The sequence below is a fragment of the Pantherophis guttatus genome, chromosome 1, assembly GCF_059756535.1.
Source record: "Pantherophis guttatus breed Tessera chromosome 1, ASM5975653v1, whole genome shotgun sequence".
Lineage (NCBI taxonomy): Eukaryota > Metazoa > Chordata > Lepidosauria > Squamata > Colubridae > Pantherophis > Pantherophis guttatus.
In genome coordinates, this window is record NC_142063.1 from 281,870,410 (window position 1) to 281,898,225 (window position 27,816).

Sequence of the window (27,816 nt, forward strand, 5' to 3'; positions counted from 1 at the left end):
TCCAAGTGATATTTGTTGGAAAATATATACAGCTACCTTACACTGAATCAGACCATTAGTTAATTATTGTCCAATATAATATATTTGAAAGCCAAGAATTCTTCAAACAAAAATCTGCCACATCATTGTTACCTAAGATTTTAAAAACTGTAAATGCCAGATATTTAACCTGCATACATACACGTGCTAATAAATGTAGAAATGCTCTATTAATGGCAGAAATTCAGTTTTACTTAATTTTTGAGTAAAAATTTAATGGAGCCTGGTGGCGCAGCAGACTAATAGCCTGTTATCATTCAGCTGCCTGCAATTACTGCAAGTTCAAATCTCGCCAGGCTCAAGGTTGACTCAGCCTTCCATCCTTTCTAAGGTAGGTAAATTGAGGACCCAGTTTGTGGGGGCAATAAGCTGACTTTGTATAAATATACAAAAGAATGAAGGCTATTGCTTAACGCACTGTAAACCGCCCTGAGTCTCCGGAGAAGGGCGGCATATAAATAAAAAAAAATAAAATAAAAAATAAAATAAAATATCTGTTTAAAAAATTAAAACGTGCTTTTAGAAGTTGATGAAAATTTCTGCTCTGTTCTGTTTCTATTCCGCAACAATAGTATGTATGCAGCAGAAGATTTGCTTCAGTTAATTCTACACAGTACCATAGGGTGAAATATTTTGATTAAATCTTAACAGCAGTGATGATTTCCTACTGTGTCCTTGGCTATGGTTGCACTACATACAGGCCTACAACACATATTTTAACCTTGTTCATATTTAACCACTGTGGTTATTGTATGGTAAATTGAGAAAACCATGATTAACTATGGATTAGGGTTTTTTTTAAATTTGATTTATATGCCGCCCTTCTCCGGAGACTCAGGGCTGCTTACAATGCGTTAAGCAATAGCCTTCATACTTTTGCATATTTATACAAAGTCAGCTTATTGCCCCCATAAACTGGGTCCTCAATTTACCTACCTTAGAAAGGATGGAAGGCTGAGTCAACCTTGAGCCTGGGGAGATTCGAACTAGCAGTAATTGCAGATAATGCAGCTGAATGATAATAACAGGCTATTAGTCTGCTGCGCCACTAGGCTCTTAGTGGGATTAGTGGGATGTAATCACAAGCATTCTTGGATCTCTATTTGTATATGGGGAAATTGTGATCCACTCTTGCAATGTTGCTTGATTTTTTACTAAGCATATGTCTCCCTCATAAATGCTAGTTATAAAGAGATTAAAAGCAATTACAGACATAAGTGTAAATTTGGTGTTAGGATACACCTAACCCATCAGAAGATTTCTCTTATTTTTCTTATTTCTCTTATTCTAGTAGCTCTGAAGTTGCCCTTTAATTCTTGAACTAAAGTCAAGAAAAAGAAAATACTTCTGAGAGCTATAGACATATTCCACATATGTTTTAGGACAAGGTGCTATAGAGTGGTTTCTGAATGCTAGCAATGAAAAAATCACTCAAGTTTTATTTAATATAATATTTTTTGTAATATACAAGCTAACAGAAGTAAGAAAAACATGTAAATTTAAGGATAGCAAAAAGTAATATATAAATTAAGATTATAAATACTGCCTAATGCATATACACCCAACTATTGAAATGGCTGTTTGTCCACATTCATCTATATTCAGTGACAAAATCTATGAGAACAATCTGTCATCTGATTCCCAAATCAGATTGAATATTTTGAAAAGTTGTATGAAATGTCTTCATACTTTTATTGCAGTTGTGTGGAAAAAGTTCTGGATTGTTGATTTCATTAACATATTAAGAGCTTTCATAACATACATAAATTATATGGTACTGCCCGTCTCCAATATTTTATGTCTACCTGGTATATTCAGGCAGACAGGGTACACGGTCTAGTTCCCTCAATTACATGTCATCTTGAGGAAGCATGCCTTGTGTCACAAGCCATGTTCTCTGGAATAGGATCCAAGTAGAAAGGTATACTGTATAGTGTCAACTCTCTTAATCAGATGTCACCAACCGGTGGTCTGCGGACCACTGGTGGTCCGTGAGAAAATTTTGGTGGTTCACAGAAAAATTATTTGCATTTTTTATATTGCACTAAATACTATTTATCTTTTTTAAAAATTCATATTGGTGGTCTGCAGGATTTAAAATTAGTGGTCCCTGAGGTCCGAAAGGTTGGTGACCCATGCTCTTGATGACCATTAAGATCTACCTCTATTCTCAGAGCTGGTGCTAGAGTGCTTGTAAAGGCACTGATGTGTTTTTGTTACAATTTTTTATTTATTTTTATTTTATTTTCAATTTATATACCGCCCTTCTCCCTGAGGACTTAGGGCGGTGCACAGCCAGAATTAAAAACATGAAATACAAATATTAAAAACAATTAAAATATATATAAATTTGGCCCAAAAATTTAAAAAACCACAAACCAATTAAACATTTAAAAAATTTAAAAAATTTCTTCCTAAGCCAGCCCGGCTTGCTGGAAAAAGTGGGTTTTAAGGGCACGGCGGAAGGCACTGAGGTCTTGGATTCTCCTTATCTCTGGGGGCAACTGATTCCAGAGGGTAGATGCCCCCACAGAGAAGGCTTTCCCCCTGGGGGTCACCAGCCTACATTGTTTGTCTGATGGCACCCTGAGGAGGCCCTCTCTGTGGGAGTGCACGGGTCGCTGGGAGGTCGTCGGTAGCAGCAAGCGGTCTCGAAGATAGCTAGGCCCTATGCCATGGAACGCTTTAAAGGTGATAACCAACACCTTGGAGTGCACCCGGAAGACCACCGGGAGCCAGTGCAGCTCACGCAGGAGCGGTGTTACATGGGAGCGCCATGCTGCTCCCATCACTACCCGCGCTGCTGCGTTCTGGACCAGCTGGAACCTCCGGGTGCCCCTCAAGGGAAGCCCCATGTAGAAAGCATTGCAGTAGTCAAGGCGAGAGGTGACAAGGGTGTGAGTGACTGTGCACAGGGAATCCCGATCAAGAAAGGGCCGCAACTGGCGAATCAGGCGAACCTGATAAAAGGTCCCCCTGGTTACAGCCGTCAGATGTTCCTCCAAGGACAGCTGCATATCCAGGAGGACTCCCAGATTGCGAGCCCTTTCTGTGGGGGCCAAGGACTCGCCCCCAATAGTCAGTGATGGGCTGTTACATTTTTAACAGTATTAATTGTATTTTTCATATGTTGTATACCACCCAGAGCTGCAATACATTTATTATGATGTATTGGGGTCAAGTTGAGATGTTTCCTCCTCCCCCCCCCCCCCCCCGATTAACCAACATGGCAAATAGGAAAAAAGATTCAGGAAGTATTTACTTTACAGATTCAATTCCACCTACACCTTGTTTTTCTGGAAGATTATTAGAGTACAGTGCTCTGAATTGCTATTATAGCCTAGCATGTCTTACATAACAGGTGAGAGTATTTTGAATTAATGTAAAAGTGGTGTCTTGGCTTAATTTGTGAGAAGGAGAAATATTAAAAAAGCTCTCCCTTCATAAAAAAATAGGAGCAATTTGTTTATTTATTAGATTAATATTCACCTATGTCCTCAAGAGTTTAAAATACTATCTAATGGCATAATACTTTCTCACATAAATAATAACTAGCAGTCAGTATCAGTTTGTTAAAAACAGATCATGCCAATCGTATTTCATTCTTCAACATAGTCTAATTAGTAGACCAGCGAAATACTGTGGACATAATATACTTAGACTTCAGCAAGGCATTTGACAAAGTAGACCACAACCTACTTCTTCGTAAACTAGAAAAAAGTGGGATAAATAGCTTCACCACTAGATGGATTCGCAACTGGCTGACAAATTGTACTCAACGAGTAGTCCTTAATGGGTCTAATCTACTTCTACATGGAGAGAAGTAAGCAGTGGGATGCCACATGGTTCCATCTTAGGCCCAGTACTCTTCAATATCTTCATAAATGACTTAGATGAGGGAATAGAAGGGGAACTCACCAAATTTGCAGATGATATTAAGCTGGCAGGAATAGCTAACACCCTAGAAGATAGGCTCAAGATCCAGATGGATCTTGACAGACTTGAACACTGGACCCTGTCTAACAAAATGAAATTCAATGTAGAGAAAAGTAAAGTCCTATACATAGGTAAGAAAAATCAAAAGTACACACATAAACTGGGGGAAACCAGGCTTAATAGCAGTGACTGTGAGAGGGCTCTTGGAGTCTTAGCGGACAACCAGGTAAATATGAGCCAGAAGTGTGCAGCGGCAGCTAAAAAAGCCAATGCAATCCTAAATTGCATTAATAGAGGGTTACAATCAAGATCAAGTGAGGTACTAATACCATTCTATAAAGCCCTAGTAAGACCACACCTAGAGTACTGCATCCAGTTTGGTCACTACACTATAAAAAAGATGTTGAGATTCTAGAAAAAGTGCTGAGGAGAGCAACCAGGATGATTAGGGGACTGGAGGCTAAAACACGAAGAATGGTTGCAGGAACTGGGATGGCTAGTCTAGTGAAGAGAAGGACCAGGGGAGACATGATAGCTGTCTTCCAATACTTGGGCTGCCATAGGGAGGAGGGGGTCAAGCTGTTTTCCAAAGCACCTGAGGGCCAGAAAAGGAATAATGGATGGAAACTGACCAAGGAGAGATTCAACCTAGAAATGAGGAGGAACTTTCTGACAGTGAGAACAATCAACCAATGGAACAGCTTGCCTTCGGAAGTTGTGGGAGCTTCATTACTTGAGACTTTCAAGAAAAGATTGGACTACCATTTGTCAGAAATGGTGTAGGGTCTCCTGCTTGAGTGGGAGGTTGGACTAGATGATCTATAAGGTCCCTTCCAACTCTGTTAATATGTTAGTGATTTCATGGGATTAATAGTTTGAATAAATGACAGATAGTATCAGTAACACTGTAGGCACCAGGTGTAATTGGAACCAAATCTGTGCATCAATGAATGTTTTGCCCTAGATGTTTTGTCTTCAACCTTTCTTCTTTGCTGGACTCAAATGACTTTTTATTTTTAAGTTTGCACTTTATTTGTTAGAATATTTTTAACATTCTCTGAGTCTTGAAATATTTTTAGAAGTCAGGCACTACTTATTTCTTAAGTTAGAATATGAGATACTGCTTAAGCTTAGAACTAGCTTAGGACCAAACTTAGCCATTTAAGTGCTTTAAAGAGATACATAAATTAATTTTGCATCTACTACCTAGGCCTAGATTTGTGACTGAATTAACTCAGGCTGACTTATATAAATTTAGCCATGAACAATATTTTTCGGAGTATAAGGCACACTTCCCCCTCCCTAAAAGAGGGTGAAAATTTGGGTGTGTCTTATACACCGAATAAAGCCCCGCCCAGCCTCTGAAACGGAGGTTTCAGAAGCTGAAAAAAGCCTCTTAAAGGGAAGTTTCAGAGGCTGGGAAAAAAGCCTCAGAAGCTGAAAAAAGCCTCTTAAAGGGAGGTTTCAGAGGCTGAAAAAAAAGCAAGGCGCAGAGCTCACAACCAACGAACCTATTGCTAAAGTTCACCTCTGGGAACAGCTGATTGGGGGTATTCTGGGAGGCCACCCGCCAATCAGCTTTTTTCTTATTTTCCGCCCCAAAAACTAAGGTGCATCTTATAGTTCGAAAAATACGGTAAGTCCTGAAATATTAAAACTACTTAGGATAAGGATCAATAGCTTTTCACTGTAATTTTTATACCTTCTTACATGTGCTTGATTTAACCATTCATGGTTTATTATTCACATGTATTTTATGTTATGGTACCATGAATTAAAATAAGTAACAATTAAAAAACCTATTGCATAAAATATGTAATAATTTATTTCAGTTACTTATATACTGTCACAGGGTAATCTTCCTAAGTGAATTACAATTTATAAGCAATTTATAATGATAAAGTATTTCTCTTTTTAAAAAAGCAAGCATAAAATCACTTCTAAAGGTCAGCTGATGGTAATGAGAATAAAGAAGGGAATCCATTTCAAGATATTTCTGTGGTAGATGCCATCATTATCTGTTTCTTCCTGTCTCTTGAGAGATTCTTCCTAAAAGAGAGTTGGTAGAAAATTGAATAGAACAAAAGTCCAACTGAGTAGACTTCCATGATGGCAGTGATGTAGTGCTGACTTTGTCAGCTGTATACTTTTTAGCTTGTGTTGTATTTAGATTACATTGCCTTTCACTGATTCTGATGTAATTCTAGTCTTATGCTACCATTATTTACTTGTTTTAAAAAATAACAAGTTTAATGTGTTTCAGTTAAATTCCATGCCTATAGTACGGTTTGGTACAGAACAATTTACCTTAGATGTAATTGTGTACTAAAATGTTGTGAATGTTTAAACCTGTCATTTCTCCAAACATTTTGATCTTCCTCATAACATATTCAATGTTGTCTAGCAGGTCTTGCAGAATTAATACCAAATCATCAGCAAATCCACATAGTTTGTAATTATGCACTTTAATTTGTAGTCCTTTTGCTCTGTTATCTTGTTTAATATCTCTACTTAACAGTTTCAACACTAGAATTAATAATAAAAGTGATAAAGGACATTCTTGTCTTGTTCCTTTCTGGATTTCTCATGGTTTTGTCAAATCTCAATTCACCATTATCCAAGCTTTCTGGAGTGTATAGATGGACTTCAGACCCATGCCTATAGTGAGGTCAGAAATTTACCCTAGATGTAATTGTCTACTAAAATGCTGTGAATTGAACAGATCTTGTTTGTAAAATTAGCATTTACCTTTTATTGGCAAACTACAGGAAGATCAAATTTACTCTTAAAGTATTATTGTTTTTTATCCATATCTTTGTTTTAATAAGAGAAAGTTACTTAAGTTTCTCAGTCTTTGTTTAAGAACTACTTGGAATAGTGTTTATATTTTCTTTCAAATTTTGGCTATTGTAGTACAGATACTTATAATTTATGTAGTGTCTAATGTTCTTTCACAATAAAATAATAGAACTCACTTTTTTCAGCAGGACAAAAGGAACAAGCTGTTGAATGGTATAGAAAGGGAATCGAAGAACTCGAGAAAGGAATAGCTATATTAGTTATTGGTCAAGGTAAGTTCATTTTAGTGTTATATGAAGAAGAAGATGGTTTGAAAATTCTGAATAGACTGTTTGGAAGAAAAAATTTGTGAAATTTGTAAAATCCATAGGATTTATTTTTTTTCAAAAATGATGTACTATTTAATTTTATACATACATACATACATACATATATACATATATGTACATATATACAAATACATATATATATATATATATATATATATATATATATATATATATATATATATATATATATACACATACATACACACACACACACACACACACACACACACACACACACATATGAAACTTTTGACCACCAATATGTTGGACTATAACTCCCTTTAATACTAACTATAATAACCAATGCTTAGAAATGATTACAATTGTAATCCAGCATCATTTGAAGAAACATGACTTTCCCATCACTGATTTAATTATCAGGTAACCTTAGTCTTTAGGAATTCCATTAAGTTGTATTTGGTACTATGTATAACTTGTCCTCACTTAACCATGGCAATTGGAATCAGAATTTCCATTGCTAAGCAATAACGCTGACTGCATCACTTAGCTTTGGCAATTCCAGCAATCTTGGTTGCTTATCATTAAGCAAGGATCACAGATTGTTAAGGACCGCATGTGACCACAGCTTGTCACTTCCTGCCAGCTTCCAATAAGCAAAGTCAATGAGGAAGATGGCAGGAAGTCTTACATCCCATACTGCTTGTGGTTGGATGAGGGGTATAACCAGGTGGGGGTGGGTGGGTAGCTGCTGTTTTACAAGTACAGCTTGGTAGGTGGGTGCTCTAGAGTATAAGAGAATGTGCAGGTAGCTGTTGTGGTGTGAATACAATGATGTAGCCTGGTACAAGTGTAACTGGGCTGGCAGGTGCACACTACAGAGTGTGAATAGGGGGGTGTTCCATGCAATGCAGTATGAGTTTCCTAGCCAAGCTCCTCAGGAGAAAAGAGAACATGAGCACATGCAACCTTCCCTGCCAGCTTCTCCATTGACTTTGCTTGTGAGAAGCCAGCAAGGAAGGTTGCAAATAATGACCAAGTGACTGCCAGACATTGCAACTGTTTTAAGTAACATCCGGTTGCCAAGCTCCTGAATCGTGTCCATGGATGTCCAGGGACAGATGGAATTTCAAGGATCGGATGTAAGTACCACTTGTTTAGCACTGTTCTAATTCAAATGGTTGCTGAATGAGCGGTCATTAACTGAGGACTACTGTAAGGTTTGGCAGAGCCAACTACCATTAGAAGACTTCCTGGTTATTGCCATAATGTGTATAATCATAAAAATTCAAATATATTTGGCAAACTGGATTCCTATGATGCTTATAATTTTAAAAACAAGAAACTTGTTCCAAACTAAAATTGAAGAGTTGATAACTGGAATTGGTTAATATCATATCATATCATATCATATCATATCATATCATATCATATCATATCATATCATATATATCATATCATATATCATATCATAGCTTTTCAGTCAGGGTTCAGGCTGGCCTATAGTACTGAGGCAGCATTGGTGACACTAGTGGATGACTTGTTTTGTAGTGGGTCTCCTTTTGCCATGACAAGTACCAGGCAGTGTTTGCAGGGTGAAGAGGTCCAGCTATAGTCCCATCTTATATGAGGTACCTCAGGACTTGGTTCTCTCTCATATTTAATACCTCTATAAAGCCACTGCAAGAGGTCATCTGCCAGCAGGAGCTTTGGTATTACCAGCATGCTGATGTTACCCAATTGCATATCTTTTCCCAATGTATTTATTAAACTTGTATATCACCCATACAAGAGGGTTTACAGACGTTTAATTAAAATGCACTGTAAATCATTAAAACAATAAGGATAATAAATTTAAAATCCAATTAAAATAAAACTAACCAGGCTGAAGAGGCAGGGAACAAAGTGCATACAGGAAGGAGATGGGGTGTTATCTACTTCTTTAGCCACCTCCATTAGCCAATGCTGGACAAGTTATGCCCTTTGGATGCTGGCTCAATGCCTGGAGGCTGTGAGGGCCAGGATGTGGACAAACCAGCTGTGACTCAATCCTAGCAAAATGGAGTGCTTGTGAATTTTTAACCCCTTAGAATCAGGAGAGTTGACATCTGAGATTCTGGAATGGGTAACACTCCCCCAGACAAATTTGGTGCACAATTTGAAGATCATCTTTAACTCTTGGCTCCTGCTAAAAGACAGAAAGGAACGAAAATCTGTGTTACAGATGGCACTTTGCACCGGCAAGGTTGGCTAAAATGTATAAAGACAGATCAGCAAAATGTTGGAAATGTAACCAAACACCGGGCTCATACTACCACATGTGGTGGACGTGTCCCCAAACTAAAACATACTGGTCGAAAATACATACCTGGTTGGAAAAAATGACAAAGAAGCATATTGAACTGAGACCAGAGACATTTTTGTATGACAAAAAGACTACATATTTGATTTTACATGTACTGACTGCAGCTAGGATTGTATTTGCGCAACAATAGAAGAGTGAGGAGACCCCGTCAGATGAGAGGTTAATTCAGAAAATAATGGAATATCAGGAATGGACAGATTATCGTTTATCATTAAGGACAGAGAAGATACTCTGAAGACCATCTGGAAGCTGCAACTGTTTCAGAATGCAATGGCACTGCAGTTTGGTCTGCCCTCCAGTTTTTCTGATTAACAACCCTGCTGCATGAGCTGCACTGGGTCCTATTTGCTTTCTGGTTGCAATTCAAAGTGCTGGCAGAAAGCCAGGCTCCTTATAGAACTACCTCTCCCAGAGATATCTCCTTGTTCACTCCACTCCCTTAAAAGTTGCCACATGATGGGATCTTGGATGAGGTATGCCTTCTTGGTGGCTGCCTCAGCCCAGCCTCCCTCTTGAGATCCAAGGGATGCCTATCCTTTTAGCCATTTGGAGAGCTGTGAAGATTTGGCTCTTCTCCCAAGCTTTGAGCTAGGATGAGGGTTGAGTTAGGAGGCTGTTTAATCTGGTACTTTTGTTTTTGGCTTTTTGGGGATTGTTGGGAGTCACCTAGAATCATTGCAGTATATGATATAGTTAACTGTATGTGGTTCTATAAGTAAATACATAAATATCAGCACTTCATGCCTTCATCCACTCTACTGCCTGTCGTATTGTTTCTAGATCCAATTCAAATTTTTGAGGTTTGATCCTTAAACTCTGAAAAATTTGGGAAAATAACTTTCTCACTCATGTTGCTTTCAGACTGATTGATCGTTTTTCTGTGTTACTCTCATAGATGAAATAAGGCAGAGACTTCTCTTGTAGAGTTGTAGAAGCACTTCCCAAGGAGTTATGTCTGGTTCCTCTACTTTGCTGCCTAGCAAAACCTTCTTTTTTTTAATACCAGAATTTCTACAGTTTGTATTCAGTTTTATTTTTTATTATATGTATTATCCTGCAATAGTGTATGATACATTTTATAGTTATTCTGCATAACTGATTGATTGCACTGCATTCTATTATTGTTTTTGTTTTGCTTTTTAGTGTTTAAAATTTTTTTTAATGATTTCAGCCTATTATTAGGTAATCTGTTTAGATACATTAGATTGGCTGTTAGATATATTGAAATTGATAATTGGATATTGATCATTGGATATAATTATATAATAATTATTGAAGTCCTGAGTCCTTTACCACTGTTCATATCATGTTTTTTGTCTTTTATCTTTTTGAAAGGGATTGTATGGAGAAGTCATAGAAACAAGAATAATAGGAATCCTCTAAAGCAGGGGTGTGAAACTCAAGGCCTGGGGGCTGGATCCAGCCCGCAGGATGTTTAGATCTGGCCCACGGGGCTGCCCTGGAAACAGCGAAGGACCAGCCTGCAGTGCCTCTGCCAGGGAAAACAGAGCTTGGGAGGGTCTCATGCGGTCCTTCTGGGTTCTGTTTTTGCTGACAGGGTTGCAGGAGGCCGTCGCAGCCGGAAACGGAGCTCGGCAGCCCATTTTCGCTGGCAGACCACTTAGGTTACCAAAGGCGCCCCCAACATGAGCGACATCAAGCTGGCCACACTCACCCTGACCATCCCCATCCCACCCCCCTGAGATTAAACACAACCCTGATGCGGCCCTCAATGAAATAAAGTTTGACACCCCTGCTCTAAAGTTATAGCTCATGCCAAATTTGTAACAGTAAGTTTAGTATGTAGCAGCTACTTGTTCAGCTGAATCAACATTTTGAACATATAGTCTATATTTGTATTTTTTGGCTTAGTTATTATAGCTTTAGTGAGTTTTTCTGATGATAGTTTTAGCTGAGAAAATGGGGTAACATAAAAGAATTATGTATCAAGTTTGTTGTATTAAGGTAGCAACAAATGTATACTTAATTTAACAGTTAATGTATTGCATAAAAATTATAATGTGAGTTAACATATTATAATTAACTTTGATAATTTAAGACTCAAGGCTAAGATCCAGTCAAATAAACACCTTGAAGTACTTTTAATTTTTATTAAAGATGCTTAAAAATAATCATTTACTCTCTGAAATTAATAGTCTTTATTAGGACAATAGTACTTTTCTCTGTCAGAATATTGGCATAGATTTAGAAATCTGTAATCATAATGCATCACTTTTCAAAAGGAATTCTCAAACTCATAATATTTCCATATGAGTATTTTGGAACAGAAAATATATATTTTATATATATTTATTTCTCATATCTGCAGCTATTCTTAGGAGTCTGTAGTTTGTAACCCTGTATAATTGTAGTAGCATCCTAGAGGTTTCTTGCCAAACCTGTTACTTCTAGTTTCATTGTTCCAAGTGATATAGTGTTATATTATTTTATTAGTTACCATTTGTATTAATTACTCACTTTTGATGGAGTATAAGATAGATATTGGTATTATACCTCTGCTGAATGTTTAACTTTCTCTTTAAGGAGACCATTATGATCGAGCTCGTCGCCTCCAGTCTAAAATGATGACAAATTTGGCAATGGCCAAGGACCGTTTGCAGCTGTTAGGTACTACTTAATGTTGTTACTTTAGAAAATTGTAGAACTGGTAGTATATATGTTTAAGATGTATTGAGAGAAAAATGATTTAAAACTAATTTTTTAAAAAAGTTTGAAACGTGTTTCACAAATAGACTTCATTTTGCATCAATGTACTTGTTTAGAGATGCAAGTATATTGTCATAGTTTGGTTTCCTGATATTTTAAAGGGGAAGCTGAAGAACTAGTGAGTGGTGTTTTTTTGCGAAAACTTTGTGAAATGCAGCATGAACATAAGTTGCTCTTTGAAATGGCAAAGCAATTGGTGCAGAATCAGCAGTGATGGAAGATAATATAAAGTGCATCTTAGAAAGAAAATTCATAGAAAATTCATGTTGCTAAAATTTAAGTTAAATAGGTTTTAACTGCAGATTACTTTGAAGAAAAGTGGTAAATTGTTGAACAAAATAATCTTGAAGTCAGTTGAAGAGTACAGACCCTTGACAAAATACCTAATGAATTCAGTGACAGATTATCATAAATTGAAATCTTTTAAATCAAAGCATTTATAGATTGAAGCAAAATAAAACTAGATAGCAGCAAAAATGTCTGGAGGGGCCAGGAATGAAACATGTAATGTGATCTCATGAGACATGCTCTGCAAATTACCTACTTAGATCAAAAGTTAGGATGCAAATAATGGTAGGATTTGTATCATCACATCATACGTGTTATTTTCAGTCATCACAATTATCTTTGGACTTCTAGGGATAGCAGTATTTCAATTAATTTATTCCACTGCTGGCTTTCTTGAAAATGCTGTTTACGTCTCATAGGGCTGAAGCTGGGATAGCATGTATGGCTTTACTTATTTATTAGGAGAAACAAGGACATAGAATTTCTACCTAGAAAAGATGAAGCTCCTAAATCAGATGGTTTATGATTTTGTAAATCTCATTTACTATCTCTTTAGTTATGTTGATTGTTTTAGGAAGCCAGTGTTAACTAAGAAATATAGATTAAAAAAACCACAGTCCTTAGGTTTCCCAGTTTGTTGTTCTTCCAAACAGTTGTAGTGCATTCTCCATGTGTTTCTCATGATTATCCAATTATTTTTTTTGGACATTTCTTTTGTAATTAGTCTGGTAGATCTAGTTGCCATTTTGTATTAGGAGGCTTCCATAGCCACCATTTTGTTGTGGGACTCAGCAGTGTCTCAAATTTCAAATGTACTTCAGAGGCTAAAAAGATTGGGAATCCTTAGAGTACAGTAAACAAAATCAGGAGCAGAACATTTTAAGTTTGGAGGAATGGTACCAAGAAGATTTTGTATGTTTCTGTGTCTGTGGTTTGCTTAAGACTGCATCTCTCAATGTCATTGACTGTGACCAGAAAAATTATGAGATTGGAATTTATAAAAATACATATTTCATAGCCAATGACAAACAGAAACTTTTAACAAGAATAACATTATGCAGCTGCAACATATATTGCATCAAAATAACTTGCTAAATATGAGGTGTCAAATGTAAACTACAATCCTATGATGTGGAATTGTACCTTTGTTGATTCCTTACCCTTTCCTATACCTGCAGCTTTGATAATAGTAGTTTTTTCTCCCACAGGGCTTATAAAATACTGGTATAATGTTAGTGTTTTCCTGAAAGGCTTCCAATTGCTGTTTTTCTTTTCAGGAGGCCTGGAGCAATCTAAAGTGCAGGCCATGGCAAAGGATAGAAATTTAGCTACATTTTAAAGATGCTATAGGACACTGTTTTATTTGATTTTGCTGGTACAGCTATAAAAAGACTATCTCATATAACATGTTTCTAATAAGATAAAGAGGCAAAAATGTACCCCATCATTTTGAATTGACAGAGCCAGGTCTTTAAACATTTTTTAAAAAGGAAGTGGTGGTCTGCCTTTCCTCTAATGGGAGGATGTTCCAAAGGATGGGCCAAAGGCAGAGAAGGATCTCTTCCTGGACCCTGCCAGTCAACATTCTTTAACTGATGGATCCACAGCATATTTTCCCTGCCTGACCAAGTGGGACAAGCCAGCGTAATGGGATGAAAATGGTTCTGCAGTAATCTGGACCAATGCTATGTAGGGTTTTAAAGGTCATAACCAACATCTTGAATTGGATCCAGAAGCAAATTGGTACTCAGTGCAGCTCACACAGCAGTGGTATTATATGCACCATCCTTGGGGAATCCAAGGTTGCAAATGCAGCCACATTCTGTACCAGCTGAAGCTTCTGGGTGCCCTTCAAGTATCCTTGTCACTTATTTAGGTATATATGTATGTATGTATGTCTGTATTTATTTATTTATTGGAATTTGGCAAACAACGAGAACAAGAATACAAGAATAAAAATACAATGACAGGGACGATAGGCACGCCATTTCACTTATGCATGCCCCCTCTACGTATGAATGTGAAGATAAAATAGTATTTCCAGACTATTGGTCTGCTTTAAGACAATTAATGCCTTCTAGCAAGATTGACCATTAATCCCACAGTTCACTTCTGTTTACAATTGAAACCCTTTCTTATTAGATTTAATTTTAGCTATTCAACCCGTTATCAAATTCAAGTAATTTTCCAAAATTCAATTGCTTTCTTGGAGTTGGATGATAGGGAGCGCCAAGTAATATTTATGATATCTTACTCTGAAGCTCTCCAGGATGATACTGAACAGGTTGGGGGACAGGATACAACCATGTAGGGCTCTAGTATTAATGATATAGATGTTGAAGATAGTGATCCAACACCACCTTTTGAACTAGGCCGGTAAGGAAGGACTGGAACCTGCAAAACAGTATTGCAAGGCCCACATCAGTCAGATGATGTAGAATGGGTGTCAAACTCACGTTGTCACGGTGGCATCACTGACTTTTTTCCCCTTTGCGAAACTGGCCGAGGGTGGGCCTAGCATGTGACACATCTGGTCCACAGGCCGTGAGTTTGACAGCCCTAATGTAGAAGAACACTATGTTAAATAGTCTGAAAGCCATTGAGGGATGGCTGCATCATTCAGTTTGTAGACAAGGTCATCATCAAAGTAGTTTCATGTTATATTCTCATTTAAAGCCAATTGACATGGATCCAAATAATTAGAATCATCCAGATATATCTGAATGAGGAAATTACAAGCTGATCAATCATTTTTCTAAAAACTGAATATTTCAGATTATTCAATATTTGCACAGATCTCTCCAGGTTAAAAGAGTGTTTTCAATAGTGGTCTTATTAATTCCTTTAAGATGAGAGACTTAAGCTCTATCACTTACAAAGAGGGACTGATAATTGTTCTTAACCTGAGGCCAGTTGAGTAGATAGTTCCTAGTTTTTATATTGCCATACATCATTTGCATCCTTGTGATGTGCAAGCCGAAGCAATACAAGCAATTGTGGGGATTATATCTCTAAGACCTGCCTCAGCATTGATGTTCAGTTCAAGTGGGTCTTCTCAGTTTTAACTACAGAGAGTAATATGTTCTGGCTCCCTTCACAGGAGATGCCACACACTGAGAAATGCAATGCTTTTCTGCTCTGTGTAAATATAATGGGGTAGAGGAATAAATATTTTTCTACCATGATGATAAACTGCAAACCAAACTTCAGAAAGGACTGATCTGTGGCCTAAATTCCTTCATTTATTTTCAGCTGTTATCCTGTCTTTTTCGTTGATCTCCCAGTTCTTTAATAAACAATTTGGATTTGTAAAGGGAAGAAAGCACTTAGAAATGAAAGTAGCTTGAAATGATTTTGCCATTGATATTCTTAACCATAGTATATAATTGGCAGTATGCCCAGTCACCATATCCATTCAGCTGTGTTATCAGTAATTCTTGTGGGAGGTCAAGATTCTATGTGCAAGCAAACATCAGTGCTGTGACTTATGTTTGGAAATGAACATGAAGGCAGTGAAACTTTTTCATTACTGATGAATATATACATATATTATATATATTACATATATTACATATACTGATATATATATAGATATATATATATAGTGTTTACCCTCAACATGAAATAAAGGAAGTATAAAGATTAATTTTCATACAGTCTTTAGAAATGGTTAAGCAGGCTTAAGGAATTATGTCCTAGATCAGCCTTTCTCAAACTTTTTACTCTGGAGAAACCTTTGAAATAATTTTCAGATCTTAGTGAATCCCTGCATAAAATTAAACAATTATTTTTCACAAAAAAATATGAAAACTTCCCAATACAATTCATTTGTAACCTATGCAACCCACACTTGTCAACATTTATAACAACAGCAAAGTGTTGGCCAGGAGCTGAGTTGTGATGTGTAAAAATCCCCATCATTATGAGTGCTAGCATTGCATTCGTTTAAAAAAAGTTTTTCCCCCCAATCATAATGTCTTATAGAACCTTAGAGACCTCTTGCTGATTCCGAGTTGAGAAAGGTTGGTGTAGATCAGTGGTTCTCAACCTGTGGGTCGCAACCCCTTTGGGGGTCGAACGACCCTTTCACAGGGGTCGCCTAAGACCATCGGAAAACACATATTTTCAATGGTTTTAGGAATAATTTTATGGTTGGGGGTCACCACAACATGAGGAACTGTATTAAAGGGTTGCAGCATTAGGAAGGTTGAGAACCACTGGTGTAGATGATATGGAATAAATATTCTGTATACATATGTCTTTACAATGTGTTGATATGACCAGCTGAGGGTCATCTTTTTGACTAAGGACTGTTGGGTAACAGTATACAAGAAAGAAACATAGAAAAGAAATATGAGATAGGTAGCACAATCTTTAGTTTTTTAAAACTTTGGCCATCTTATTTAAGATTTTAGGAAGGACTGAGTAAGAATCTTTTTCCAAAAAATGCATGTATTAATTGAATTTGTATTTTCTGTGATGCCTCTTTTAGTTAAAGCTATATTGCAGTACTTTTTTACATGAAAATACATGATAGTATCAAAAAGGAATCTAGATTGTTCTGTGATAGTAACAAAGTAGTTATTACGGAATACCATTTTTTTAGCTTAATGTGTATTAAAAAGCTATTGTTTTTTTTAATGGCTGGTTTTATTTTTGAAGTACAAAAAAGAGATGAGTATTGATCTGCTTTCTAAAGGACCATGATTTTACAAATAGATTATTTGTGAATCTAAATGTTGTTGTAAACTGCTGACAGTCAAATTCAGGATGATATCTACTAAGCTGTTCATTTCAAAGGGTGATAACTTATTCTAAAACTAGACGTGGAAGTTTTAGAATTTTTTAATGATCACCTATGAGCTGTATCTGTCTAATTTATTTCTGATAATTATAATGCAATGCTAAACCTTATTGCTAGAAAAGTAGTAATTTTATTTTAATTATGTAACAATTACTTAATAATTAGGAAAGTTCACTTGATCAGAAAGGAGGGCTCTTGTGGGCACTTCTATAATTTATAGAATTATATAGCAACTTGAAATAACCTGTAGATAACAAATATATTTAGCTGCTTAAAATGCAATGCTTATTATAAATAAATACTTGTTAAAAAATTAGTATGAAATATGATTGCAAATTGAACCAACAAATTGTAGATTTTCTTAGATTATAGGTAGAAGAAATCATCATAATTATTTGCACATTCATTTTAAAGTATCCCACTATTTGCTATTTCTGAATAATGCAGTTATTAACTGCAGTTCACAGTTTTACATAAGTTGTATTTTATTAATCAGATGTGACTTCATAACATTGTAAACATTAAATATAAGCTTTTTAACTTTAATCCTTATCAAGCCAACTAAAGGCAAAATCATTTTGGTATTACCAGTATACGTAACTTTCATTGGTTCATTTTTTGTCTTTTATTTGTCCTTTTCCCTCCTCTGTTCTGTTGCATAGAGAAGATGCAGGCAGTTAAGCAAATTCCCAAGCTGCAAATGGAAGTCCGTAGTGACAATACTAACCTGGTATGCCGCAATGGACATCTCCAGTCAGGTGGGTTTGGTTTTCCCAGCACCTAATTAATTAGGGGGATGTCTCTCAGTATCTACCTTATCAAAACAAAATATGCAGCAATAAATACCCTGCTCCTAATATATTTTTAAAATGTTTTCTCTTTTATAGTTTCTTATTAATCTATGCTGAATTAATGTTGTCTTCACCAAACTGCTTTCCTTATTTTTTAACATTTCTTATGTCTTGAAAAGGCATTAGTTTTAAAGTTTAGTATTTTGACATAAAGTTTGGAATTTTGGAAAAAGTCTATTTAGGACCCTTATAAAATGCAGTGCTAGGAAAAAAAAGATTTCATTTTTTAAAAATTGACCTCTCTATTATGTTGATTACTATTTTTTATAAAAGTAAAAGCAGAGAATACATGTTTGCGTATATCTCCTATTGAAGGATATTTTTTTCCTGGCTTTTTTTGTCAGTGTGTGTACATGCGATATAATAATGAGAAAATCAGCTTGAAGTTTATGAGAAAATTATTGGTGTTCAGTGTTCCTCATGTTTAAGAAATAAGAACAAATGAAATTAAGAGAAAAATTTTAGGTAGTGTGTTTTTCTGGTTAAGCTTCTTTGGAAATTTCTTACTTAGGTTTTTTTTATGAGGTTTGTAGCTTGTACCTTCAGTCATTTTTATTCTTTATAAGACATGCTTCTGAAATAACTCCAAATAGTATCAAATGTATTAATACTTTCCTTACTGATTTTTTTTGCTCTATAAATACATTTTTGGCAATTATTTCTCTCTAAAAGTATACTCTCACTAACTGATTTAGTGTGATGTGGTGCTTTGCTTGAAACAATTTGTATTGGTATATGAATACAGGTAATTCTCAACTTACAACCCTTCATTTAATAACTGTTTGAAGTTACAATGGCAGTGAAAAATGTGACTTTTTTCACACTTCCAACTATTGCAACATCCACATGGTTACATGATCAAAATTCAGATGCTTGGCAACTGGTTCATATTTATGACTGTTGCAGTGTCTTGGAGTCACATGATCCCCTTTTGCAACCTTCTGACAAGCAAAGTCAATGGGGAAGCCAGATTCACTTAACAGCCTTATTATTAACTTAATAACCATAATGATTCACTTAACAGTTGGGGCAAGAAAAAACTCATAAACTGGGGTAAAACTCACTCAACAACTGTCTTGCTCAGCAACAGAAATTTGGAGCTCAATTATGGTCATAAGTTGAGGACTACCTTACACAGTTGGAATTTTTCTTCATTCGGTAACTAGAATTGTCAAATATCCATACATGGCTTTGTGCAAGATAGTTATATTTTGATAGTTATATTTGTAGGGCAACAGTGTGACTTCATCCATTTTTTTTTTTTAATTTGATTTATATGCCGCCCTTCTCCGAAGACTCAGGGCGGCTTACAATGTGCTCAGCAATAGCCTTCATCCTTTGGGATGTACTGACACTAATCCTATATATGAAACAGCATAATGGGAATCAGCATATCACTATATTGTAGAAGAAAAAACTGATTACTGCTTGCAATTGCAACTACTTTTATTGATACTTTTTAAAGCAAATAATCATATAGACTAGGTTGCATGGAAAGCAATTTCTGTTCTAATAAATTTCATATCCAAAAATAGTAAGGTTTTGTATCTTTTCCTATTCTGTTCTTCTTTTTAATTTTCCTTCAGATAATCAACTATCCAATAGTTAGATGTTTTTGTGGATTTACTGTATCAAAGTAAAATATTTGACCCACGTCCCTAAAACAAAATCAGTTTGCAATTCTGATCAGCTAATCATTACTTTCTATCCACTTTGAAAAACATAGTATGTTTATCAGATCTTGAATTGCAAATTTATTTGAAATCCACATTAGCTGTGCTTTTAACATAATAAAATCATTCAGAAATTGGGAGTTGAATATTATGATCATATAGATAGTACTGAAGAGATATGTACACAAGAAACAGGCAAACATTCTATCTCATTTTTATACTTGGATCAGGTGAGGCACTGTAAATACTAAAATATTATTTAGAATCAACATTGGACTTCTACAAAGACCAGGAGACTGAAGATCTTATCAGGAGCACAAATAGGAAACGGTTGCCTCGTGAAGCAGAAATCAAACTGTTCATTCTTGCTAGAATGCCAGTTGATGGTACATTAGTCCAGTTAATATTACTGTAATATTTTTATTTAACATACATTTGTATCTAAGTTCAATGCAAGTTCATTCCCCCTTCCCAACCTAAATTCTGTTGTTCATAATGTGTGTAATATTTTCACTGGTTGAGACAGATGGGCTAGTTTCTGTGTAATCTTAAAATAGATTATTGCGTGGTTTTATTTATTTATTAAATTTATTTGTTGCATATATTGCGATTCAAGGCAACTAAGTGGTTTACAACAAGTGAGCAACTTACAACAAGTTTTATTTATTCATTCCGGCACTGTCTGTTGAAGCTTGTCTGGAAATCTAATTACTGTAGTACTTTGTCTTTTCACTGTTTTCAAACAGAATTTAAACTCTTGTTTAGAACCAGCTATCCTGAGTCCTAGTTTTTCTATAAGTTCTAAAGACATTAATATAAACTTCTTTGATGGTCTTGAGGCTCTCGCATCTACCCAATTGAGTCTTATTCCTAAGCATTTTACATGGTGTCTCTGCTGCTGTCTTTTAGATATCAAAGCAAATAATGTTGACAACTTTATTGTTGCTTGATTTGTTTGATACGTTTTAATCCTTTATGAATCATTCTGAAATTATTTGAGAGGTGCTACATATTTTGCATGTATTTTTAGTTTTAATTATCTCATTTTAAAGCTGATTTTTCTGTTTTTAAATATTTATTTTCAGTATATATTTTATTGACAGTTGTGCACCATCTAGAGTGTACAACTCTGAGTTGGGTGACCATATAAATTTGATAAATAAATGCGTAATGTTAAGTGAAGAGTGACTCTAACTTTCTAAGATATATTCAGAAATATTTTAACTGCTTGCTTTGTTGTTGATAACCTTTATAAAGTAATCAAGATTAGTGACATTATAAAGTAATCTAGATTAGTGACATTAGTGTCATTAGGTAAAGAAAAGTCCATCATATGTATATTACCTTCTTCCATTGAATGTTTGATTATAGGTAGTCCTCATTTTATTATTGCTCTGTTTAGCGACCAGAAAAAAATAACTTTATGACTGGTCCTTGAACTTGCAACATCCCATGATTGAGATTTGGTGCTCCACAGCTGGTGGTTGTTTATGACTGTTGCAGCATATCACATCACGTGATCACTATTTGCATGCTCTACAACTGGCTTCTGACAAGCAGTCAATGGAGAAATCGCAAGTCAAAGCTATGTGATGTCTTGCTTAGCAATGGAGTTGGTCGTCCCAATTGTTGTTGTTAAGCGAAGACAACCTGTACTGTGTTTCATTCTAAATTTATATTGCTTGAATACTACAAAAATAGTTGTATGCTACCTGGTATAAACTGCTTCTATAAATAGTCTAAGAAGTTTAAAAAAAAAACAATAAGAATTGTTAAGTTTTGGACATTTTTAGTATACATAGTGTAGCCCAGTGTTTAGATATGTTTGCTGTGCTTGCAGGAAATGATAATAGCTTTAGTTCTAAAATTCTCCAACAAAGCAACCTACTCAATAAAGTTTACAAAATATCAGTGCAAACAGAAAGCAACATTATTACAATAAATCATGAGGTGGTCTGTCCACAATGATGATGTGTTTACCCACTTATGGGTAATGGCTATAAATAAGTACATTAAATTATGTGTTTTTATATTATTCATTATGTATTGTGAGATTTAACCCTATGTTATTGCTCAGAGTTGTTTTGTGAAATCAGCCTTATAAATCAACTGAATTAATAGATAGTAACAATTTAAAAAGTAAGTACATGTGCAATTAGTTGATTTGAATATTTTTGTAGTAACAAATTTGTTCTTTTTCTTTGTAGAAAATGGAACTGTTCCAAAAAAGAAGGATCCACTGTCTCACAGTAGTAATTCACTTCCTCGTTCAAAATCTATGGCAAAGACTGGATCTGGAGGATTTTCTGGGCACCAAAGAACACCTAGTTATACTGGAGTTTCTAATGTTTCTGCACCTAGAGTTCCTTCAGCTGCAACTCAGAAGGTAGGGCACTAGCTTCTATGCACAGTATATTGCATATTTGTCAGTTGCAAGTAGAAAAGTTGCAATTGAAATAGAAAAGGAAATAGAAAAGTTGCAATTCAAAATAAAGGAATTGTATTTCATAAATAGCATGTTTTGCATGCAACAAAATCTAAGTTATTTATATTACTAGGAAAGGCTGGTAGAGACTAGAATAGACCATAGAAACTAATGGAGCAAAAATGTGATTTACTATAAGGGAATTGTATAAGTTTGTAATCCCAAACTCATTTTAGAGGGGGAAAAACTACTTAATGTTATTTTACTGTTAATTTTGATTAAGGTTTTTATTTTATTTATTTATTTATTTATCAAATTTCTATACCGTCCTACTCCCGGAGGTTGTGATTGTATCTAGTGTCATTCTTGTTATCTGTAGAAGGTATCTGATACAAAGTGGAAAAATGCTTTTCAATGATTTTACAGAAAATAATGAAGGGAATAGTGAATTCAGTATTCAAGTAGTCCTCAATATACGACCACAATTGAGCCCAACATTTCTGTTAAGTGAGACATTTGTTAAGTGAGTTTTGCTTCATTTTAGTATCTTTCTTGCCACAGTTGTTAAGTGAATCACTGCAGTTGATAAGTTAGTAACCAGGTTGTTAAGTGAATCTGGTTTCCCCATTGACTTTGCTTGTTGGAAAGTTGCAAAAGCGGGACACTGCAGCCATCATAAATATGAGCCAGTTGCCAAGCATCTGAATTTTGACCACATAGCCATGGGGATGCTGTTACGGTCATAAGTGTGACAAATGCTCATAAATCACTTTTTTCAGAGCTATTGTAACTGTGAACCATCACTAAATGAACTGTTGTAAGTCGAGAACTACCTGTATAGCATTCTTTCCCATTTTGCTGATGGGAGGCTTCTATCATTGGAAATATCTGGATTCTGCCCATATTTTACAAGTTGGTAACTGGGTTGCAAAACTGCTCTAATTATAAGGTTGAGAAATGATTTCACATATCATATGGGTACTTGGATGCCTGGAAAATATTGGCATGAAAAACTTTATGGAAAAGAGGAAACAAAATGATCAAAAAGTTAGAACACTTTTTTCTGTTGGAAAAGCTAAAATATTTGTCATTTTTAAAATTAACAAAAAGTCTGTATTGTTTGCATACACACAGAGATTTTTATTCTCAGTATAGTAGAACTATTAAGGATGGCTAAGAATTCAAGTATTCCAATTTAGTTTACTGGTAATTTTTAAACCATAGATTTAGAAAGCAGATATGGTGATATTGAGCTTATTTTCTTCTGGGTTTATTATTTTCAGAGTAGAAAAAACATAGTTTAGAATATCACTGCCCTCAACTCAAAGTGATAATACAGAGTTCTTGTACAGATTTTACCTTTGCTTTTTATCAGCATGATTTGTTAGGCATTGGAAGGATTATTACATTGTCTCTTATTTATTAAAAAAATAGTTGTTTAAAAGCAATTAAAACTTTGATAAATAATATGGGATATACAGTACCATATTTTTGGGACTATAAGTCGTTCTGGACTATAAAACACACCTAGCTTTTGGGGAGGAAAACAAGAAAAAAAATGACCTCTGCCTCCCAGCAATTTGCCTCCTTGCAGCAAAGAGCAAACAGCCTGGTCAGCTTCAGCACAGCCTGATTCAGCACAAGCAGCTGATTGGCGGTTAGACCAGCCTCCTGGAATACCAACCATCAGCTGTTCCAGGCTGCTGGGATCACCGCCTATCGCCGCCTCTGTGTGTCCCATTTTCGGCCCATTCCAGGCCCATTCCAGGTGGTGGGGATCAGAAAACAGGACACGTGGAGGCCATAAAAGGGGTGTACAGAGGCGGTGATGGGCGGCGCCAATCCCACAGCCTGGAACAGCTGATTGTCAGTATTCCAGGTGGCCGATCCAACCGCCAATCAGCTGCTCATGCTAAATCAGGCTGTGCTGAAGCTGACCAGGCTGTTTGCTCTTTGCTGCAAGGAGGCAAATTGCTGGGAGGTAGAGGCCAGAGGATGGAGGCCGGAGGGTGGGTGAGGCTTTGGCAACATTCGCTCTATAAGACACACAGACATCTCCACCCACTTTTTTGGGGGGGGAGGGGAGTGTGTTTTATAATCCGAAAAATATGGTAAGTTATTTTTGTTTAGAGGTACAGAATTCTGCTTATCTAGAGAATAATTATGTATTTTACCACAACAGTTCCTTTTCTTTCCACATGGTATTATATATTTGTGCTCTGTTTTTCCTTTCCTTCACTAAATTTATAAAAGTATGTTATGGAGAAAATATATATGGTTGCTAAGAATTGACAATACCTTGATGTCAATGTTAATTTTTGCAATATTTAATTAACTTTTTTTTTCTTTATTTTTAAAAATAAAGTTAACTTGTGCCTTGTCAAAGATTTGTTTAACTGATTTAGTTAGATGCTGAATGGAAATTTCCTTCCTAGATTACTGAAGCTGATATCTAATTCTTTTTTGTAATAATATTGAAATATATTTGAAATAATTGCTTTCTTAGGCTACTCCAAAAAATAATAGAACCACCAAGCCTTCTACTCCTTCAACTGCTGTACGAAAAAAGAAAGACACAAAGATTTTCAAAAATGTGGATAGTAACCTTGCTAATCTTATTCTCAATGAAATTGTAGACAGGTAAGTTCCAGTAGTATTTTGTGGGTGGTGGGATGGGAATGCTTTTTAGTAAATATCAAGTGTAATTATTTTCAGGGCAAGTAATGTTTATATTATTTTTTCTCTAGCTGTTTAAGATTTCGATAGGAAGAAATGAAAATATTTTTAAAAATATAAAATGTAATATACATGAGAATTTCTTGACTAAGGTTTTGGGTGTGTTTTTTTTTTAAAGAAAATCAGTTGAGACAAAGAGTGTGAAATACTCAGCTGCACTCTGGAAGAATGAGATGCCTATTGTTGCACTAATTACTATTCTGTATTTGTTAGTGGGCCATCTGTCAATTTTGATGATATTGCTGGGCAGGAGTTGGCTAAACAGGCACTGCAAGAAATTGTTATCCTTCCCTCACTTAGGCCTGAAGTAAGCAATCTGTTTCCTGGCTTGTTTTATTGCATCTTCTATGTTTTCATTATCTTTGATTTTTAAAAAATTAGCATTTTGGATGTATTCAAGTAACATGTATATTTCTTATATTTGCATCTATTATAACTTGTAATTATTACTCACAGTTTTTCTGTATCGAAGTTCAATTGGCGTATTGCATTAGATGCTGGAGTAAAACTGGCACTCTTCTAGTTACTTAAAATATTTAGCTTTTATTGGTCCAATACATTGATTGTATTGCATAGATTAATAAGTAGAAATTAATCACATGTCCAATAATAAGCTAAAATGAATATTATCTACTCTTCCACTATACATTCATGCTGCTAGGTCTTCAGTGGTAAAGTTTAAACAAAGCATAATTATATTTTCAATTGAAAGTTAATATTAGGTATGCCCTTCCTATGAATATCATCCATTTCTAAATGAAATTCTGCTGAGAATCCTCCTTGCCCAGGAACGGAGGGAGAAACAATTTTAACCATCTCTTCATATGCAGCACCTACCACTCACTCTTCCATGTTCTCCAGATGGTCTCTCTATTTTTAGAACCAGATTTTTGTGTTCTAGGAATCTACAGTAGAGTGGAAGTACTGTCAAATTTGCTCTTCCATTCTGCCAGCGAACATGCTGAGCTGGATCAGAAACCTAATGAAAGTGAAAATTGCCCTTCTGTTTAGTATGCTGGCAGGCAAAGTGTATCTGCAAACCAGTATTAAAGATAAAATAGGTCTACAGATGCTCTTTGACCTATGACTGTAATGGAGCCTGCCCATTATTGTTGCAAGCAGTGATGGTCATTAAGTAAGATGGCCACACTTAATGACCCCTAGTCCTCCTATCTCTGCTGCAGTTTGAGGAAACAGTGGGCACATTTTTGAACACAACTTTCAGGAAATAGTTTTGATTTGGCTCTTAAAATTTTGCAGGTGAATATTTGATTTAGAGTCCCTACATATAAATATTTGATCAAGTCACCTGGGTTTCCAATCTTTCAGTAGACTTTGGCACCAGAGTTCAGATTTTGCATTTGTAGCATCAATTGACAATTGAAATAATATTACTATTGATAAGTACAGGTAGTTAAGTGCAATCAATCCAGGTTCAATTCTCTGGCAATTGAATGAACAAATGCTTGCCATCACAATCCATTTCTAATAAATAGAAGGTAGGAAAATTGAACTTAAATTATCAGAAAACATATTCTTGAATATTTAAAAATGAATTGGTAATTTAATTTTTATTGTGTTCTGAAATTCATATATTTAATATTTACCTATGAGGCACAATTCTTGTGTTTCATTGTTTGTTAAAAAAAACTGCTTGTATCCATTTGGTGTGAATTTTTGAGATGTTGTGAATTTTGCTGATGGGTGGCTACTGCTCTTATTAATGTTTGGTCTGTTGTGAAAAGTATCAGAACAAAGGTCTAAAGGCCCCCATTGTGTTTCATTTATATACTATTGTATATCACATTTTTATGTCTATTGTAGCTAATTTTCTCTTCAGGCTATGTTTAAAGATGTTGCAAGAAAGAAAAACAAACTTATTGTTAATGCTATAATAAAAGACATATCTTTATATAATCATTCCAACTAATATACTCTCTATGTTACATGTTCGTTTTCTTAAGATAAACACTAAAGGCAATTAGCAAAATAAATCCACAGTATATGTATTAGCCAGAACAGACAACTGGAGGCAGTTTTGCTGTCTCTTCTTTCTTCTGTCAGATGGATCACACCTGGCTATTAAAATACACTTTGTGAAGAAAACGTAGAACTGCAATCCTGGATAATAGGCTATAATAGCATTAGTTGATTGAAAAATGAATATCAATTTATAATAATAAAAAATAAATTAATTCCATTCTAGAAAATGTATTGTTTCTATAGCCCTTATAGCTTGGTAAATTCCAAATAATATATCTTAAATTTAGTAATTTAAGCATTAGTTTCACAATTTTATTTTGTATTATTTGATTTTTTTAGTGGTCTTTTTTGACCTATTTTTCCTAGACTCTTATCCTGACCCAGTATCAAGTACAAAAAAATAGAGTTTGATGACAAAATATTCAGTGATCAGGATGATCAGTGTTTTTCATATCTACTGCAAAACACATTAACAATGTTTTCTCTCAGGTATAAAATTACTAGTTTATAGGCTGAAGAGTTCTGATTATGCCATGAACCAAAATGTAATTCAGTCAATCTTGTAGTTGTTTACAGGACTTAGGGCTCCTGCACGAGGATTGTTGTTGTTTGGCCCACCAGGAAATGGGAAGACGATGCTGGTAAGAGAGCTAGGACCTCTTCTAAATCTGATTATATTTGCTAAAAATTGGCAGTGTGTTTTTCTGTCATTTTAAGACAGGAGACAAACATGTGAGATTTAAAAGAGGCTTAAAATAATTTCTTTCTTTCAAAATCCTCAAAATTTCGTCCCTTAATCCAGAAAAATAGATGCCATTTGTACTCCCAGCTCATTCATTTCAGTTGTTCTGCCCTTCCCTTTAGCCAGAAAATACTGTCTATTTGTGCTTTGGCATATTACTT

General features: G+C 35.4%; 1 protein-coding gene across 6 annotated transcripts in view; it reads left to right on the forward strand.

The window, feature by feature from the left end:
- SPAST (spastin) overlaps positions 1-27,816 on the forward strand; it is a 46,902-nt gene that overhangs the window by 4,947 nt on the left and 14,139 nt on the right. The window contains exons 2-8 of one of the 6 annotated variants that reach the window (XM_034428187.3): positions 6,960-7,046; positions 11,971-12,054; positions 17,908-18,003; positions 21,977-22,155; positions 24,701-24,834; positions 25,144-25,237; positions 27,480-27,554. In XM_034428187.3, the coding sequence (XP_034284078.1) occupies positions 6,960-7,046; positions 11,971-12,054; positions 17,908-18,003; positions 21,977-22,155; positions 24,701-24,834; positions 25,144-25,237; positions 27,480-27,554 (749 nt within the window). The remainder of the gene's footprint in view (positions 1-6,959; positions 7,047-11,970; positions 12,055-17,907; positions 18,004-21,976; positions 22,156-24,700; positions 24,835-25,143; positions 25,238-27,479; positions 27,555-27,816) is intronic. The other 5 variants (XM_034428188.3, XM_034428189.3, XM_034428190.3 and 2 more) reach the window with 5 other exon arrangements.